The sequence below is a fragment of the Micropterus dolomieu genome, linkage group LG13 (assembly GCF_021292245.1).
Source record: "Micropterus dolomieu isolate WLL.071019.BEF.003 ecotype Adirondacks linkage group LG13, ASM2129224v1, whole genome shotgun sequence".
NCBI lineage: Eukaryota > Metazoa > Chordata > Actinopteri > Centrarchiformes > Centrarchidae > Micropterus > Micropterus dolomieu.
The window spans coordinates 12,737,690-12,758,539 of NC_060162.1; the positions used below are offsets into that span (position 1 = coordinate 12,737,690).

Genomic DNA, 20,850 nt, shown 5'->3' on the forward strand with positions numbered 1-20,850 from the left:
AAACTTAAGCGTTTAAGTTTGTTAAGGATTTCCCTGTGTATTTGTTTGTTGCTTCACATTGCCTTTTTCTACATCTGTTCTTTCTCTGTTTCTGTGTGCGTATGAGTGCATGGAGTAGGTGTTTTGGTTTGTGGCCATAAAATAAGTGTTTGCCATCGTGAGCGCACATGCTTTTGTCTACTCAGTAGGCTTTTATAGTAATTGAGGGACCCCTTCACAAGCCCAATGACAACACCCACGCCCCAAAGAGATTAGCCACTATGCCACTTTAGCTGTAGACAGCTGTTGTTCCCATCCCTCAACAATATTGTGACGTGAATCAGTATGGGTGGATTCATTCTCCCTGGTTTTGACCTTGAGTTGCATCTCACTACTTCTAAACTTCTGATGGGATTCATTGGACTCTGCTGACACTGTGAATGTAGGGAGTTACTGATTAGTGATATTAACGTTTCTATGATGGTGCGGTATTTCAGTTCAATACATTTGTCCATTTGTACATTGCATCTGTCATTAATAAAATCACACATAAAACTACACTTGGAATATGTAAAACATCTGAATTTGTATGGCTCTCTTTTTCTGAAGTTTCCACTCTCTGCTAACAGAACTCTAACCATCAAATAGAACATTTGTTCAAGATATATCACTTAAAGCAACATTATATTAGTTTATTTATTTTTTGTGTGTGTGATTTGGCACTCCTCCCATTTCAGAGTCTAATTCCCCACTGTTGTAAATAAGGACAGCCTAGACGCGCATTTGTTATGATTGCATTACTTATGATGAAAAACTAGCAAGTTGATAAATTTGCACAGCCAAATAATCAAAGAACAAACCATACACGGATTGCCAACACTGCATCTGTCTTATATCCTTTCGGCTCTTTTAGCTCACGCCAACGAGTAAAAGCCAGTCCGATATTTTCTAGCTTCTTCCAAAGAACTTACATTATGCGTATTATACTTTAGATTCTTCATATAGCTAGCTTGCTAAAGAGTTGTGTTGGTGTGATATAGTGCCATAAAGCATAATGTTTTTTGTGATAGATGTCCTGGCCAGGGTTTCAGTGTTACATAGTGGCATTGATAGAGACACCATTCTCCCTACAATTATATTTACAATTCAGTGTACAATCAAAATTAATAAATATAATATAAAATATTTTTTAAGATATAAATACTACATACTGTTGCTTTCACCTGCACAGATTTTGCTACCACCTTAGTTCCACTGCTGACAATGGGGAAACAATAATAGGCTTACTGTTACTATTGACTTTTGCAACAAACCTGCGAAGTGTATGCTAGGCCGCTTTCTTCCTAGAAACCATAAACACATTTTCCGAAGCCTGCAGATTCTGGGACATTGTGTGACATTTTCTAGTTTTGGATCAAAAACATACACGAATACATTTTCAGGAATTTCAACCGGACCAATACATTTTTAACAGTTAATCTATTTAAAACAGTGTTTCCAAACTAGTTTTATCCCTATAACATCCCAGTAGGTCTCCTTTCAACATGTCGGCTTCTCTCCCATGATAAATGTCAGTAGACAGAGGTTAAGCGGCTAATTTCATTCCCTATATCCTGGCTTGGAAATTGGAGCCCTGACAGCCAAAGGGCAACCAAAACAACCAATCTATAACCCTGTCAGTGGCAATAAGATCTTATATCATGCCGGCAAATGATTCTGGGCTGTTCTGCAGAAGCTTGGGTATTCTAAGTCATCTTTTACTTGCTCAGGCCAAACTTGAACCTGGGTTAGATTCATAAATCAGGAGTACAATTAACTGTATTTTCAAGGACTGAGGGAGGTTTACATGTTGTGCTTTCAACAAAGCATAGTGCTAAAGTGGATTTAGACAGTTTTAGGGTTTGTGTCAAGTGTCTGCATAGATTGTGTTCCTGTGTGCAAAAGTTGGAAGCTGTCATTTCCTGTCAAGGATATTGAAATACAATCCCAACCCCAATCAAAACAAAAAGGTTTCTGCCAAACTCACCTTTACCTTTTTCTCTTTCTCTATTTCTAGGTCACCAACACAGTCCTCTAAATAAGGTCACCCTGACGTTGATTACCATCAGCACATGTGTCATTGCCATTGTCTATGCTACGCAAGATTCCTGCCCTCTCACTGTCAAGGTTACCCTCCATGTGCCTGAGCATTTTGTTGCGGATGGTAAGTGGAAAACATTCATTAAACCCTAGCAGAATATTCAACTAATAGAATTTTCAAAAGCAAATGATTCAGTTTTACTCATTCTCACTTGGCCCTATGTCTGTTTTCTTGATTGCACTATTTTGTTTTGCTATTTTATTTTAATTTAAATCTTGGTGAGCTCCAATGTTTCACAAGCTAATGTGTCCAATTTGCAGAAATAGATTTGACAGAATAGTCAGTATCCATCATGGTGCACCTTTACAGCTATAATTGGATACAGTTGTCCTTCAAGTAACATACTGCAGGAATGATTGTTGAGTAGGCACAGGCTATTGAGTGGTAAAAAATATTATGTAATTTGTATATTTTTTGTTGTTAGGAGGAACAGTTAATGGACCAGGGACAGCTTCGCATGCATCCTCTGTTTCAATTTACAAATGGCTTGCAGTAAAATATCCACCCCCTCAACTGTGATTTGTGGTTTTCAATTTCACTGCTTTCCAGTGTCAATGCCCCCTCTGCATGACTGATAAAGTACAAAAGACACACATCCATCTGACAAAAAGTAAATCATGTGCTGGAACCAAAAATGAGCAAAAATCATGACAATAAAGCCCACACAATGAAAGTTCCTGATGAAAAATGTATTTATTATCACTACAGTCAACTGAATGACATTTTGAGCCATCAGACCGATGAAGAGCAGTGTGCTCAAAAAATGATTGTTTTTTTCTTTGTTTGTTTTTCCATTGGGTGCTTTCAGTGTGCCGACTTTATTGCATGTGACTGCATACAGTACAAGTGGAATACTAACCCATTCTGTGGTTTGCACTTTTTCAGTTGACAGGGCACAAACGTTCTGTTCAACTTACATGACATAAGTACTCTGAGGTTTATTTCTCTGTTATTCATGCCATATATATAGTAACAAGCTGTCTGTATAGCGAACACACCAGCTATACTCTCCAAAGTCAAAATGTAATCAAAAAAGTGCAATAATCAGACTCTGGCCTTAGTAATATTGTTTTCTGTCAATTTACATACTAACATAGTTACAAATTCAGGATAATTAATAATGTAGGCATGGATACCAAGGCAGCTGCTTAGAGAGTCGTCCCACTAAGTCTGTTTTAAATTTCACCTTGGCTATGGGATAATTGTAAATTGGGCCTGTGTATTAGCAAGATACAGTATAAACCTCACTGGGAGGTAAAAAGCCAATATGGAAAATGTGCTAGAAGTTAAGTGAAGTAAGAGTGAGGAGCTGAGGCAATTTAACTAATGATTGCCGTATCTCCAAAAGCTCTGCATTCACATATCAGTCGATCAGGTGCTGTAGCCGCCAGGGCCTCATTTCTAGTCCACCCACACACTTAATTTGTGTGCACATGGATACTCAATAGAAATGGAACTTCTACAGTAAATTCTGTAACTACATGGTAAGATCAACACCTGAAAAATATAATGTAAGCCAATATACTGTGAAAGACATGAACTTTTATTGTTAATTGAGTGTCCATAATGACGAGTTTGTTAGTGTGTCCTTAATACACTGTAGTCCATTGCAAGAAATTTCTATAAATGCTAGTCAACGTACTGTGAAATTTAATATGGATACAGTCCCCTCCAAAAGTATTAGAATGGTAAGGCAAATTCCTTGGTTTTTGTTGTTCACTGAAGACATTTGGGTTTAAGATCAAAAGATCAGTATGAGACAGTTCAGAGTTCAGAATTTCAGCTTTTATTTCCTGCTATTCACATCTAGATGTGTTAAACAACTTAGGACATATCACCCTTTGTTTGAACCCACCCATTTTTCAAGTGAGCAAAACTATTGGAACATGTGACTGACAGATGTTTCTTGTTGCTGTTAATCGGAAGGTCGGCGGTTCAATCCCCGGCTGCATGTCGTATGTGGGCAAGATACTGAACCCCGAATTGCCTCTGTTACGCCAGTGTATGAATGTGTGTGAATGTTAGTTTCAGTTTGAGCACTTAGGCTCAGTGTGTGAATGGTGACTGCAGATGTAGTGTAAAGTGGTCAAAAAGACTAGAAAGGCGCTATACAAATACGGAGCATTTATGTGACTAGTCTAAGTTTTCATCCTTGATTCAAACCTATAAAGACTGTATTTCCTGTTAAAGAGGATAAACCAACATGAAGACCAGAGAGCTGTCTATGGGAGAAAAGCAAGCCATTGTCAAGCTGAGAAAAGAAGGAAAATCGACCAGAGCCATTGGACAAACATTGGGCGGAGCAAGCACAACAATTTGGAATGTCCTGAAAAAGAAAGAAACTACTGGTGTACTGAGCAACAGACATCGAACAGGTCGGCCAAGGAAAACAACAGTAGTTGATGACAGAAATATCGTGAGAGCTGTGAAGAAAACCCCAAATATCAGTAAGTGACATCACCAACAACTTCCACAGTGCAGGGGTGAAGGTATCACAATCTACTGTTCGAAGAAGACTCAGAGAGCAGAAATATACACCACAAGATGCAAACCACTCTTCAGCAGTAAGAATCGGAAGGCCAGATTGAAATTTGCAAATAAGTATAGAGATGAGCCGCAAAAGTTGTGGAACACAATCTTATAGACTGATGAGACCAAGATTAATCTGTACCAAAGTGATGGAAAGGCCAAAGTGTGGAGAAAGAAAGGAACCGCTTATGATCCGAAGCATACAAGCTCATCTGTGAAGCATGGTGGAGGTCATGGCTTGGGCGTGCATGGCTGCTTCTGAAACAGGCTCATTAATATTTATTGATGATGTAATTGATGATGGTAGCAGCAGAATGAATTCAGAAGTGTACAGAAACATTTTGTCTGCTAATGTACGGAGAAATGCATTGAAACTAATCGGGAGGAAGTTTGTCATGCAGCAGAACAATGACCCAAAGCACACTGCCAACTAGGGCTGACTCCGAATAGTTGAAGATTCGATGCTTCGATGGGCGGAGCCTGATTCGACTGTCAATCTCACAGTGAAACAAGGATCATGCCATTTTGGCTCTATGGGAGTGCTCAACATTTGATTTTACATAGAACTACCAGTTTTCTCCCAATAAGTCAATATACAGCCTATTACAATATACATTTCAATGTTTAATGCTGTAAATAAATATGTAAAAAGAATAAACCTTACAATAAATGTTTTTGAAGTGTGTGAATAAATCCAAAATTGTAACCCTAATCCTGGGTCGTCAGTGCGCATGTGTAAGCATAGCGTGTATGTGTGTAGTGGCAGTGGAGGAACGCTTGCTGAAGAGACGGAGCTCCAGCTTCACTGGTGTTGTGTGAAGTTGTCCACACCTCGCAGGACTTTTGGATAATTTATCACCGTTGATGAACCACATAGAGAAGCAGCAATAATGCACGTAAAACTCACACTCACTCATCACAAGACAGGCGAGAAAGAGAGAGAGCGTCTCAGTTGAGCTGGAAATTTGTAGTGTAAGTTGAATTAACTTACACTTCCTGTGTGTAACTGAAAGAACTGAATGAAGCTGCGGTAAAAGCCTGGAATAGCATCACAAATGAAGAATGCAACAGTTTAGTGATGTCGATGGGTCGCGGGCTTGAGGTAGTTATTGCAAGCAAAGGTTATGCCACCAAATATTAAATTTTATTTACTTTAAGATTATTTGTTCCATTACTTTTGCTCACCTAAGAATGCTGTGGTCTATTACAAACCGTGATATGTCCTAAGTTGTTTAACACATCTAGATGTGAATATCAGGAAATAAAAGCTGAAATTCTGAACTCTTGTCTCATACTGATCTTTTGATCTTAAACCCAAATGTCTTCAGTGAACAACAAAAACCAAGGAATTCGCATTATCGTTCCAATACTTTTGGAGGGGACTGTATGTGTAGTCTCTGTGGAATGATTATTGGCAGATTTTGGTGTACTTCTGACCTTTGCGCTACCAACTATCTACTATACAGTTAGCAGTATGGTAGACAGAGCAAACAAACAAACAAATCTAAAAGATAAACAAAGCAAATCCAAACTGGCAAGCCAAATATTAAATATAAGTTAGGTCAGGACAGGAACAGGCAGGCAGGAAAAAGACTAATCCTACAGCATGACTATAAGCCAGCACATGTGATCTGACACACAGGACACTGTCTATATACTGGGGAAATGATGAGTGATGACGTCAGGTATCAGTGTGGTCAGTAAACTCCACATGGGAGATGAGTAGACAGGTGAAACATGACAGGAGATGGTAGACAAACAACACAACACAAAAGCTAATATGTAGGTAGGTAGACATTGGTGACATGAGGATGCAGAATAGCTGGATTTTCTAGCCAACATCATCATAAAGTCATTACTAAAACAAATATAGCTGGAATTAAATACATCTCTCAGAGGTTGATACACATGTCATGGACCTTTATTTTATCTTGTTATTCATTTTGAAGATACTTTTAGCACTCACTCCAAGGTGTGAATGCATTTTGTTTTATGTCAGATAAGGAGAGGTTTTTGCTATGACAGCAAAGACATTCAGTGGGGGGTTAAAAATAACTTAATTTAAATTACAGTCTGGAGGTGGTAATAAAATTTAGCAAATTGACAAATGCATAATTTGTTAAGACACAATTAGGAATAATCTTTGTGATTTTGTTATGTGTCTAATCAGTATATAGTATCTCAATCACCATAACCATAAAATGTAAAGATAACAGAAAACAAAACAGTAATGTACATTAGAGGACAGTGGGGGGAAAAAAACAACAATAAGGTTTGGTATAAATGGCTGTTTTTTGGGAGACAACTGTTGCAATTGTCGATAGAAAAACAACTGGATGTGCACAGTTTCTTTAATTATCACTGTCACCATGACACAGATGTGGAATGCTTTCTGTTCCACCACTGTTCCCAAAACAGCTGAAAGAGGATTAATCTGTCAAAATAAATTGTCCCCATTCTTCTGCAGTCAGTTCGCGATATGCACAGCAAAATTGCCAGCAATCAGCGATGTTCTTACTGGTCAGGAGGGGTTTCTTCACAGGTCTCAGAGAAACCAACCCATAATCTAACAATTGCCTCCTCACTGTGTGAGCTGAAACCATTAGATTTATCTACTCTATCAGCAAAGGTGCTACTGGCATTTTTGTTCACTAAACTGCAGTGCTGCAGGAAATGGCCTTGTTATGCTCACTTTTGGACAGCCTGACCTGAGAGATGCTTTTAAAGACCAGTTCGGCAAAATTATGTGTGCATTTCATCCTTTTGGGCATTTCTTAAAATTTTTGGGCACAGTAGAGAGAGACTGGAAATTTTTATTTTGTGTCAGTAGCATGAACTGACTACACACTTTCTTTTCATTATACAACCTTATGTGATTGTTTAAAAATTGCTAATTTTATATCTAAGTTATAGATTAAATTCCTGAGTATTGTATGTAGTAGCAGCCTTTAACATCTTGAATCACCACAACCACGAAGTCTCTCAGGCAGAATGAACCATATGTTATCATATATGAATCAACAGACCCATTTATTATAGACCATACGCATATGACATCACCTTCTAAGGTAGACGCACTTAAAATTTAATTCAGTCCATACTGTAGGTGCAGCAGAATAATGGCTACATGCAATGCAATATTAACTTGAAGGCAACATATGAGTGTATTTTTGTAAGACTGTGTGTGGGTCAGGCTCTCCTGGTGCAACACTTTCCTCTCAAATGAAAAGAAGCAGCTGGTGACTTCATGTGTGTAGGAGGAAGCAAATGGCCGTGTATTCTATTAGAAATTTGGAAAAACTAAAATGTTAAGACAGAAAAAGACAAAAAGGATAGACAGGGCTTAGGATATTATTGCTTTAGCTGTTGCATAATGTAAGTGCAAAGCTTTGTGGGGTATTTCTCCTTTGAGTTGAGTATATTACTGCAGGGCATTGGCCCTATAACTTTTTCTGTGACTCAGATTTGATTGCTGGCTACTGTCTAAGCTCTTCCAACTGCATTAATCCTCTTGCCTGGAGACCACCACCACAGGGTTTCACATCATAAAACACAATAAATGTGTGAATCCTTTTTAATCTCACAATTGCTATCTTTATGTCCTAGCCTGATTTTTTTAAATGCATTTTAAATTCACTTAGACACAGAAATGGATATGTACTGTGAATGCTCCTGCAAATTTACCTCCCACGACCCAGCAGTATTCATACAATATAGCTGTTTAAGGGTCTTTGTGTTCACCCGAGAGCTGAAGCACAATCTCCTCACAGCTCCCTTTGGAAGTAAAAGTCATTGGCATCAATTAGGGATAATCTTGTTCAGTGATCAGAGTTTAATGATTGGTCTGGGAGCAGTAAGAAAGAAAGGTAAGTCAGCATCAATGAGCAGAGCATTTACTGATTGACTCGTGAAACTCTTTTAGCCCCTCTACTGCAATTACCAAGGAAATCCCATCAATACACACATTATAGGTCTTAATTTTCCCATTTAAATTCAGCCTGGTCAGGAGGGGAATTAAAATTACAGTGAAAACAAAAGAATTAGCTACTTTCAAATTGATTTTGCAATAGAACCAGGAAAAGAGCTTTTAAAAATACCAGACAACCAAGCTGTTTTCTTCCTTTTTATATTGTTTTGTTTTATAAGCAAAATAATTGTGTCTTGTGTTTTCCTTTTTCAGGAAGTAGTTTTGTAGTGAGCATGGGCAGCTTCCTGGATGTATCTAATTGGCTAAACCCAGCCAAGGTAACCCTCTACTATCAGACAAATTCATCCACGCAGTGGGTTCGGGACTACTGCGGCCAGAGGGCCACCGAGCCCTGCGAGCAGATTTGTGATCAGGACACAGGTTAGTCCTTACTAACATGCAGACACACATGTACACACGGGGTCCATATGTTGAGCAAATAATATAATTTCACTGATTATTTGTTTTTATATAGCAACCAGTTATTACTGAAATATTTCTGTCCAATGAAATGTAGCAGCAGAAAAAGCTACATAGGCTCAAATATATGGGGGGCTCAAAGTCACACCCTCATGACTCCATGCTGAATTAACACAACACCTAGTATGTTCATTTAGGTCCTCATAGTGAACATAACATGATATATTCTGTAGATCATAAAAGCTTTATATATTGTTAAAGAAAAAAGCTTGCAAAAAGCCTGGGATTCATAATCAGCCTATAAAAATCTAAATCTAACAATGTAAAATAATGACATTAAATTAACTTACTTTCCACTAGTTACAATATTTACATTCTTCATGCCATTTTTCAAGCCATGTTGAGTATTTTGAAATTAGAAGAAAATACAGGACATTTGAACCTCTTTCATGTTGTGATAATTGCAAGGACTGCAATACCCAAAACATGAAGGAAGGAAGGACAACTTTTTTTGCATCAGGTTTACCTTCATAAATGTGTTTCTGTGTTTCTGATCTTAAAAAAGTATTTGGGCAAGCCTGGTAGAACTGCTTTATACAGATCTAATAGATGGTGTTCATATTGATAATGTGATTATTGTCATGGAGTAATGACTCGTTTGGATTCAGATTGGCCACTCTATTCCACTCTTTTAAACTATTAAATTAGGTCTAATATTAGCCATTGCCAGTTCCACTGGGCCAGTCAGATGACAGCAATGTGACCAAAAAGAAAAGGGAAAAAGATCACGTGATGGGCTAAACTTTTTGTATGCACCACTGCATATTATCATTGCTGTATCATAGAAGCAGTAGGCCTTTTAAGCATTAAACAGAAAATAGCGGAATATATTAACCAAGTCAAGACAATATATTTATTGAAAAACAAGAATGAATTTGGCATTAATGCTGAATTCAAAGCTTTCTTTTGATAAGTTGTCATGTTTTGTAGAGGACCTTTATGATTGGTGAGAAAATATACACTCAGATTAAGTAGCCAAGCTGAGCTTTTGAATTGGGTATATTTGCTTTTGTCTTCTATAGTTTGAGCCTAAGCTAGAGAACACCATTGTTAGTAACTAAAGAAGCCCTCGCTGCTTGGGCCCCATCCAGGTAAATAATCACCAACTTCCACTGCAGTATGTAAACAACCAGCTTGTACAATTTCCCCCTTATTTGTGCTGACATTAAAACTATACCAACAAAAGCCAAGAGTGCAGCGTGATGATATTTATCTTCCCTTGAGTGGCGGGACTCCCTTGTGCATTTCGTTTCCAACTAGATAAAGTCTAAGCTCATTAGAATGGTTTACATCTGTAATGTATGTGAAGTTTATGGCACCCTGGTCAAGGGCATGTTGGGGGCTGATGCATAATGTATTAGAGCTCCAGACACTCAACTGAGTCAGTGCACATGAATATGCCAAAGTTGGAGTATGTTTCAGTAATGGCTATAATTCAATGTTATCATTTACTCATCCAGACCTCAGTAAGTTTTGAATTCTCACTTTATAAGTACTTCTGTTTACCCCTGTCTCCTGGTCTCTCTCCATTTATTTCTCTTTTCATCTGTCCTTTTCAACAGCAAGATTATTTGATCAGTAATTGCCCTGAAGTATGTTGTAACTCCTCAGGGCAACCGCATCCATCTGGCAGCAAAATTGAAGGTGTTCTTCAAAAGAGCTTTCGATTCCCATCACTGTGCTCTAGCCTGTATTATTGTATCTGCACAACAGCACTCAACAATGACACACACACACACAGACAACTGTGTTGTTTCTAAAGACAGTACACCTAAATTAACTTTTTCATCCAAGTACGTTTATTGTAGTTCCAACAATGGGGTGAACCACTGGTTGTGAGATGTTAAAGGGTAAATCACATAGGGAAGAAAAGTGCAGCTGAACTGCTCTCTGTGCCTGCAGACTTTCCAGCATGCTGCAACTGGGGCCACAACAATAAGCAATGTCACTGTGGGGGATTTATCTGTAACGGGAAAACACGTGCCTGGACGAGTCTTGTTTAATTGTGGAAAACACACAAAAAAGTTGTGTACATAGATGCCCATAATGCATTTGGAAATATACTGTATTTTACATATATGGACCTTAAATTCAAACTATTAAGCCATTCACATCAGTTTTCCCCAAACATGTACACAAATCCACCGGCAGTGACACTTCTTTGTTATGTCGGTCTGTGCTCTATAATCACAAGCAGGTATGGTTTCACCAAGTATTCTCTCCTCATCTCTATGTTGCACCTCCATCCTGCTTCAGTGTCACACTGGTTTACTGTCACTGCTACGGAGTACCAGTCCGTGTGCCTGGATAATCAATCTTCTCTGTCTTCACCTTCTCTCAATTCAATTCAGTATGCTTTATTGGCATGAGTGGAACAAAGGCGATATCGCTAAAGTGTCAAGTAAATAGGGAGGTTAAAGAAAAAGGTACAATTCATAAAATCAAGAAAATAGCAGAAAACAATGAACACTGGTGGTGGTGTTTGTACGAGCGTGTGTGTGTGTGTGTGTGTGTGTGTGTGTGTGTGTGTGTGTGTGTGTGTGTGTGTGACACAATTGTCCCTGACACAACGTCTAGCATGGAGTTTAGTGGATAAATGGCATGATGAAACTGTGTAAGTAACTTTTACATATAATAACATCATGACAATATAACAGGTGATTTTAATTTTTAAAAGCACACACACACACACCCACACACTCCTATAAGAGAAAACATATTGAATCTGCCCCAAGGTGTTTGGGCAGAATGGCTTCTCTGTATAATGAGCGTACATTTGCATCAGGGCAACAATAACTCGCATACCATGAACCTTGAAATGTGAAAATCACCCACGCGGACAGGGTGAGATACTAGAAATCATTACAATGAAATACGTCATTTGCAACATGAGCTTGGTTATTCAGGTGGAAGAGTGAAGAGAAATTATTTGTGGTCCCAAGTGATTGCCACTTGAACTGCTTTACATTTTAGGCTCTTAATTTTAGAACAGATGGGGACACAAGGGTGACATAACTGTGTCAGGTTGCGTGTTGTGTAGAAACCTGGCTTGAATGTAACAAGAAAGGGACTGGGTGAGCACAGTTAGATAATTGTTGTCACCAAATGACCATTTCGAACCACAGGTGATGAGCTCTAAAGTAGGCCAGCAACATATTCGCATCAGTCAACCATAACTTTTGGCATCACTGAAAAGGCTCTGTGGGTGGAAGTGTCTTGTGTATGTTTGGTTAAATCCCATGTGGCTTCACAACTTCCACCAAGCACATAACTCTCAGTTTGTTTTTATTCTCATTTTTTGTTTTGAAGTATGTGTTACTGTACAGCAGTACAAGCCATCACTGAGTGTCCCACTGTGTACAACTTCTGCTACCTTCAACTCTGTTCTCCGTTTCCACACATTTCCAAAAGACAGTGAACTACAGAGGAGGTGAGTAGTGAATATCTGACGAGGCAATTTTCCCATGAGGCTGCAGCAACTGGCTCCTACGGAATTGATCAAGCCTCCAACTTAAGCCAGATGTAAATGTCGAAAAAATGAGGGCTGTCCCAGTGCTTTTTCATTGGAACAGCTGGCCTGCCCCTCTGACCAGGGTTTAGTAAAGGAAAGAGTGACCAAATACAGACTCAACCGAAAATAAGGATCTCCTATGGCTGTAGATCAGCAAGATCACCACTACTGAGTCTGCACTTGATATCTCTCCGGACCACACTGAAGATCTCTGGGCAGAGTGAGGAAGGGTATAGACACAAATCTTCTTTGATCATCACCTTCAATCCTAAGTTTTCCAGTTTTGTCTCATTTAAAGACAATAAAGCAACCATTTTATTAGATATCCAACTGCTGGAAATTGAAAGATGTTATTAGTCTGCATCTCAGGAGTACTTCCTGTGTCTACGAAGCCGGAGGTGTAATTATTGTAAAGATATTGCAGACCAGTCTTACACACCTCAGAATCAAAGAACATGAGAGTTGCAGGAACCAGTTAGCAGACGTTAACAAACACAATAACTAGGCCAGGCTAATGTTAGCCATGTTAGCTTCATTTGCAGGTAAACTGAAGCTAGCTCTGAAACAAGTTTTAACTCCCAACATTAAATCTCTTTGCTGAAACACACACAAATAAAAACTCTGAATGAAGTTTCAAGTAAACCCACCTGACTTCAGTGTTGCCTGTGTAGTTGCTGTGACATATATTAAGTTGGTGCTCGCTTTATGTTGCATTGTAAAACTTTCTTAAACTGGTGCAAAATTTTGTTAACACTATTAGATATAAATTATCCTGGCCATTCAAATGAATGCAAAAACCACGAAGACCGCACAGCATTTATCATTATATAAACTGGCTTTCTCTTAGAATTCCCAACTCTCATTGACTTTCCTGAGGAAAAATTAAATCTGCGCTTGCAATCTGCCTAAAACAAACATCTGATTTATTAAGACAGAAAGGTAATAAGAATTGCTCGCAAAGCACACAGTGGTGGTTTGTTTAAGATTAGCAAGAGCAGGAAAGAAAACAAAATGGTGTGATGACAAAATACCAATTATCTCCTCATCAGTTGGAGCCATTGAATGGGCTCCTAACATATCTTAAAAATAGAATGATAAAAAAGCACACAAAAGAAAATATAGCTTATGAAAAAATAAATAAATCATTGAGCCACTTCATCAGCTATGGCAACTGGTCCAAACTCATAACATAGCAGACGGATGGCACTGATATGGCAGATGAACTCCAGCCAAATGCACACAGCAAATGTAAAAGGAGTGAAGTTACCATCATGCATTAGCAGCACAGTGAAGTTCAAGTTTAATGACCACACTACCACAACGCCCCCATTTTCTCCTTGTAGGGTGTTTTTACTGCTGGCTTTATCTTTTTAAGAAGCAGGTTTTTATTATCTAATTCAGCACAATTCTGTCTTCTGTCATTGAACTTTCTAAAGAATAGCTACAGTCAGTTTAAGTTTCTTTTCTCATCTATAACCTTCATCTTAATAGGCCTGCACTATATCTGAACCAGGTCATTAGAGACAGAGAATCTGCCACACAAAACTCATTCTTGTAAATTGTCTAAAGGTTAGTTAATCCAGCGGAATTTGTAATCAAGCAGACATATCTCTTCCTGTTAATTGCTTGATCCTCACTTAAATGCATTTGCATAAAGAAAAGAGCTGTATTTCGCTGATTACTTGCAAAGTGTGTTTCGGATTACAGGCAAACTGCTTCTGGGCTGGTGCACCTCATCTGAAACAAGGTGGAAAAGACTTAAAATGTATCCCTCTGCAGCCTCCAGGCCTACAAACATATGGCTGTACAATAAATGTACCTCTCCTGACTGTGCTGCTAGACTGCTTTGTGCACTTATGTATAAGCTTTATATCTTAATCAATTATCCACACTTTATCCATGAGTAATTACTCTTTTCTGCCTGTGAATAAATTTGCTAATCGTTGTATTGTTAATGACATCATGTGGTCTCTCCTTACATCTAAAGGAGGAGTGTCCAATTCTAAATACCACAAAGACCAACTTCTCTCAGAGCTTATTGAGGTGAGAAATCAAACATAGCGTTAGTTTAGGCAGGCAAGAAGTCAGACTCAGCTCACAGTCACAGCACATCAGCTGATAGCAGCCATCTCAAAGCCAGCCACATCAGCTGACAGCTCAGCTGATTGCTCGCTTAGCATTCATTGGCCAATTCCATACAAGGCACCTGATTTAAGCTGCTATTGTGTGGGGACAGAGTGGACCCAAACGCAACTCTGGGGATTAACAGGTTTTATTTGGGGAAAAATGGGGTTGAGGGACTAGAGTTGAGGGGGAGGTGGATTCCGGGGAAACACAGGCACGGGGAACCAAGGAGACTAAGACCAGAGAGCCGGGGAACACTGGGGGCCGAGGAAGAGAGGAGGCACGGGAGAACTGGGAGGATGCCGTGGGGGGGAAGTCCGAGGGGAAGGGCAGGTGAACGAGCCCAGCTGACTTGGCTGAGGACGAGAGTGAGTGAACCTGGGCAGAGACAGACAGAAAAACAGGGTCAGACACAGCGGAGACAAAGCACAGTGAAATCGAAAAGATGCTGAATACGTGTGAGCTTGATAGGTGAAGTGGCACCAGGTAAGGAGCAACGATGATCAAGCAGAGGTAGTGTGGAGAACCGGGGTTGAAGTACTGGCAGAGATGGAGTTGATTGCTGGCAGGTGTGGCAGGCAGAGGAGGTGGCTGACGAGATGCAGGTGCAGGTCGTTGGCTGGGCTCAGGAGCGGAGGGAGGGAGAGAGAGAGCACACACAGGGGAGGAGACACAGGGAGGCAGGCAGAGAACAGGGAAAACAGAATCACAGACAAAAAAAGGAGAAATAACCAGGACACTCACCGTCAGCTGGGCTGCCACCACAACAGCTATAGCCTTCCTGCCCTTGCTGCTTCCTCTGCAAGCAGCTTGTAACCCGCCTCTACACCAACTCTTCATTTCAGGCCATACCTGATTAATCGTGGCATTCTGTTATCAATACTTGCTCAGTTCTGTAGGGGGGTTATTGCTGCTCTCTACCTCCGACATTCCATGTAGGCCCGTGGAAGGGCAAGAAGATCCCAGAGGAGAGCCACACTGCCAAAAATAACTTACTGCAGCGCAAATATCCATCTCTTGATGTAGCCGGTTCTATTTTGCAAAGTTGCATTGGATTATTAATATTGGGAAATAGAATTTTATGTTTTCAAAATATTGATCTTTTGACATGACTACAGGACATAACACAAGCAATGCCATGGGAGCCAAGATGAAACCGGAAGGGACAGGTTTACTCTATGCTTGCAATCAAAGCTAAAACTAAAGCTTCCAGTTCACCGTGTTTCCAGTTTCCACTGTTTTTTGCAACAATGCAATCGAATTTACTGAGAGCTTTTACTTTGAAAAGTTCTTAAGGACATTCAAAAGAGTCTGGCGTGCTTGACGCAACTCTAAAAAAGCCGTCCGTAAACGTGTGATTGGATTCCCCTGAATTTGATCAGGGAAATGAAAATATGCGTTCATAGGTTTATGAATGTGGATCAAATGCCGCGATGCGCACACACACTGCAGCACATGCTTTAATTGTGAACATGTGCAAAAGTATACTTATAATCAATGTCAATTAATACAAAATATCCACCGTATATTTGGATCGATCATGCAACCCTGGCCCGTCATGTAATGTCTTGAAAAGAATTTGGCCCAATGCCAGACTTACTTGCCAACCCCTGTTATAGTAAGATGCATTAATCCCCCCTGCGCACTGAAATATTAACACACTCAGCTGTTTACTGTAATATTTGATCAAATTTCATCCAAATGAGTTCAGAAACACTTATACAGCAATCAGAATACTGATTTTGAATCAGAATGGCACAGATCAGTCAAATGCATGTAGCTATTCCAGTTTTGTTTTGGTATCTATGCAGAATCTTGAATTATATTCCATTTGCATATTTTTTACTCTGATTTTCTCTGAGAGGCTTCACCTTAGACCCTAAATCCGAAGACTCTGCTTTGACACATGTATTACCTTTTTGCTACATTACCTTGGGGCACTCCTGTGCCATTGGGGATAGCCTAATAAGTTGACTATGTTGCTAAACTCATTCATTTAAGTTAAACTGAATAAGGCAAAAGTAGCCATTAATTCTGTTTTTTACGTTAGAGATCTGATGTGGCTGTGCTACTGATACACTGTATGATATGATGACACAGTCTTAGCGTTACCTTTTTTTTTATTGGATAAACTATTTTGTTTAATGTTGACATCCAAAACATCTAGTAATATGTCCAAATACGAACAGGTGTTTTGGGCCTCAAGGGAGTGCTTTACATGACAGAGTGCAAGTTTAGTATTCAGCTCTGTCACTGCTGCTTGATTCCAGGCTTGCTTTGCTGGCAGTTCATTCAACAAAGAAACACCGGTAATTTACATGTAGATATTGATTAGCTTTTTGTTCGTTGTGTAATGAAATCCAAAAAAAAAAGATTGTTGGCCGTGTCCTATTAGGTGTCTCTTTTTGAACCAAGCACAAACTGAGTAGAACATTTGTCACCAGCAGGCACAATCTTGTCAGAAATGCTCCTGGATGCAGCCTGCTCCCATCTCCTCTTCAATTAATCAGATGTGCAGTCAGGCATTTTCGCCAGCAAATCAGAGTTTGCTTTGTAGATCTTTCCTGTTGCATATGTAAGAAGAAAATCTCAAGTTGAGGCACTGTTGTTGGCCTAACCACTAACAGACTACTAATGAAAATACCAATCCCAGCCTTTGGCAGCCTGAAAATGGAATGAAAAGAGCAACAAAAAAAGGATATTTAAATGTCCTCTCTCCCTCACCAGCATGTAACTGGGAACATGTGACCTGACTGAACATGTGCGAGATGGATTTTATTAAGCACTGCCTCTGGCAGTCAGGAAGAATTAAATATAACTAGGTTAAATGTGTATGTAAAAAGTAGCAGTGGGAAATGGAGGTGTGTGTCTATGAATTTGTGCTTATGTGTGCAACATGAACAGGATACATGTTTTGGTACATGGGAGTATGAAAACAAAGGAGAATGTCTTTCTAAGAAAAACAACAGCATTGGTCATTTCAGCAACTGGAGAGGAGGAGCCACAAAGTCCGCAGAGGGCGAGATGGCCAGGGCAGATGGATTAATCAACACAATGTTGGACTTTAACAGAGGAGAATACTGTTTGTTTTCCATTTCAAGTCAGTTGGTTTCCCTTATTCATGGTAAGGGTAGTGATTGTGCAGTGGACAAGTCACATGCCTATGGCCTGGGAGACCTGGGTTTGATTCCCCCTCTGACATTTACCAATGTGTCCCTGAGCAAGACACTTAACTGCTAGTTGCTCCAGAGGCGTGTGACCTCTGACCTCATTCTGTAACCTTAACAAGTAGTTGTTATTGTAAGCATGACAACGAAGGCCCCCTTACTTTAACAAACTAGTGCTTTTAACCCAAACTGTGATCTTTCCCTAATGCTAACCAAGTCTAACCAGATCTTGATTTGTTACTTGCTTTGGAAGCTACGGATAAATGCTGTCGCCCTGCCAACAGGGGTAGGGATAGTTTTTATTTTTTAGGAGATGTGCTGTTGTACTGAAAGAAAGTAAAAAGTTATTTGATCAAAATATGAAAATATATTCTCATCATGGAGTTAATTATTATCTTTTAATCTTTATGTGCATTATCCGTCTTTTATTTTAATGGCTGAATTTCGGGTTTTGGATTTTTACTTGTGCCCACATTATAAAGTGAAGCCATTTCCAGAGCTCTTGCTCTTCATTTAGTAAGGGCACATGTAATAGCCACAAGCAAATAAAGCCATGCTTGTTGCTTCCCTGTGACTGAATCCTGGTGGTGCATCACTCCCCGAGTGAGCCTATAAACTCAACCAGTAAATTATTAATCACTAGGTGATAAAATGTGAATGGTGTTGCCTGGGTGGCCATTACACATTTTTCCAGTGTTATGCCTCCAAATAGGTCAACAGAAAGCAGACAGTACCATTTATTTTGGGAACACTGCTAATAGAAAAATTGGTAGAGCTATCCATGACTTCATTCATCCACTTAAAAGGTATTACACATGCAGTGTATTCTAAATGTTTTATTTACTATACATGACACTATAAAGCAAGTCTGACTTTATCAAGCTGATGGAAGTGGCCCACATAAAGAAAACCAAACAAATATTCAGTGGTTTGGTTAATATTATCTGAGTAGCGGTAACCTAACAGTGCAGGAGAGCATAGTTAGTGTGTATAGATACAGCACATACAAGCACATTGTTCACATTATAAAGGTTTGTTTACAGAGAGAGATTTTCAAGATACAGATCTAAAAGAAAAAGCTATAAAATGGTTAAGCGCTTACCTATTTTATGTTAGTATTCCCATGTATTGTTATGTACTAGGTCTTATACATATAAAAGTAAGATCCACTATGCTTGTCCTTCTGTTGATTAAGTGTGTAGGTGCTTCATTTAAGGCTACGTGTCTGAGGAAGTGTTATGACCTGGCTCAAAAGGCCACAACAACAGGGAGACACACCATGGTAAAAGTTTAACAAAATATGTTTATTTAAACCAAAGTTAACCAAATTAAGAGGTATTTCAAACTAATCTAATCAAAGTATGAGGTATGTAGTCTGTGCAGGATGATGGTTGCATGAATGTATATGTGTAAAGGTGTTGTAGTAGGCAAAAACAAGGTAAATACCACAGAGTAAGAGTCTAAAACCAAAGAAAACCAAACTAAAGGGGAAACCGGGGAGCTGTCTGCAGAGAGGTCTGACCTGGCCTTGACAGCAACCTCCTGCAGAATTAGAAGACAACAAAGAGAGAGGCCACACCCACACAGGGCGTCACAGGAAGAAATACATCACATTCATTCCACACACACACCAACTACATTTTTACTACCAACTAGTCACTTTGACTGGTTATTAAAAGTACTATGACATTGACAAGCATGTTACATTACGAAAAGCAACGGGTGGTTTTAAATGTAATGGCTAGCTTTTGAGGCAGCAGCACCAGATGCAAAGCTGCTCTTCTGCCATCTGAATCTCTGAATGCGTTCTGGCATGGGTGCTACCCAGACAACTGAAGAGAACTGAGCGGAGATCTTGTACTGAGACTGAGACTCTGAGATTCTCACTTTCACAAAAATAACTTTGTGAGGATGATAAAGACTTATAGCGATAATGGGAGCAAACAGAAACCCAGTCACTTTTGTCACATTCTAGCCAACAAAATCCATTTCATTGACTCCAGGGAGTACCAGTGTGTGTGCAAATGAGCAAACGTTTGTCACTGTTCTTATTTGAGTGCTGACTCATGGTGACCTCAGCACTCTTGTTAAGCTGGTGCACATGACAAAATATGTGCAGTCATAATGCTTAGTGTTATCTAAAAGATTTAGAGGGAGTGGAAATATGCAAATTCATCTTGATGGCTTGATGATGAACAATCCAAGAGAATGATTGCTACTACGTTTTGTAAACTGTTTCAGGAAATAGCCCAGCTAATGGTACTGGTATCCCTGTAAATATACTCCAGTTTTGTTCGCTGAAGAAAATTAGCTAGAGGATTTTGTTGCATGGAAAATGTTTTATTCGATGCATCTCTAATACTGTAAATGAGCAGGGCCAGATTACTTGCATGGTAATTTATTCAGCTATTGAGGATAAATAAATATCTGCCACTGTGCCCCATATTGTTTTCTCTGTCACAGGAGAATGCAGCTGTCATGAGGGTTATTCCCCCGATCCTGTCCACAAACACCTCTGTGTTCGCAGCGACTGGGGTCGAAATGAAGGGTAAGTCCTGCTTGCTCTATCCACTCATATCTGAAAAGTCACTCGTAGTCAAATGACCTTACGGCTGGTTTCGCAGTCCCTACTCCCAACTGCATTAGCGCACGATATTAACTTTACTTAAAATAAAGGTGAATTGTTCGCTGTGATGGATTAGCCTTCTGGAGCAAGTCTCTCCAGTCTCGGGGTATTCAAATGAATGGAAACCGCGGTTGGAATTAATTAATAACTTACTTTGCAGGGAAGGGCAGAGAGAGAGAGGGAGAGGGAGAGCAATACATAGAGAGCAACACAAACAACAAAAAAACAAATAGTAGAAATTGACATGATAGGGAGAGAAAAGTAAGTTACGTGAGCCCTCTCTCTGACTCTGACCTTGTTTGACAATTAGCTGGCTTGCCCAATTAT

The 20,850-nt window shown here is 39.5% G+C and overlaps 1 protein-coding gene across 1 annotated transcript in view; it reads left to right on the plus strand.

Moving 5' to 3' along the window:
- Nucleotides 1–20,850, plus strand: part of LOC123981501 (astrotactin-2-like) — a 176,596-nt gene that overhangs the window by 24,200 nt on the left and 131,546 nt on the right. Inside the window, exons 4-6 of the mRNA XM_046066361.1 lie at nt 2,036–2,182; nt 8,829–8,996; nt 20,361–20,445. Of these exons, the coding sequence (XP_045922317.1) occupies nt 2,036–2,182; nt 8,829–8,996; nt 20,361–20,445 (400 nt within the window). The remainder of the gene's footprint in view (nt 1–2,035; nt 2,183–8,828; nt 8,997–20,360; nt 20,446–20,850) is intronic.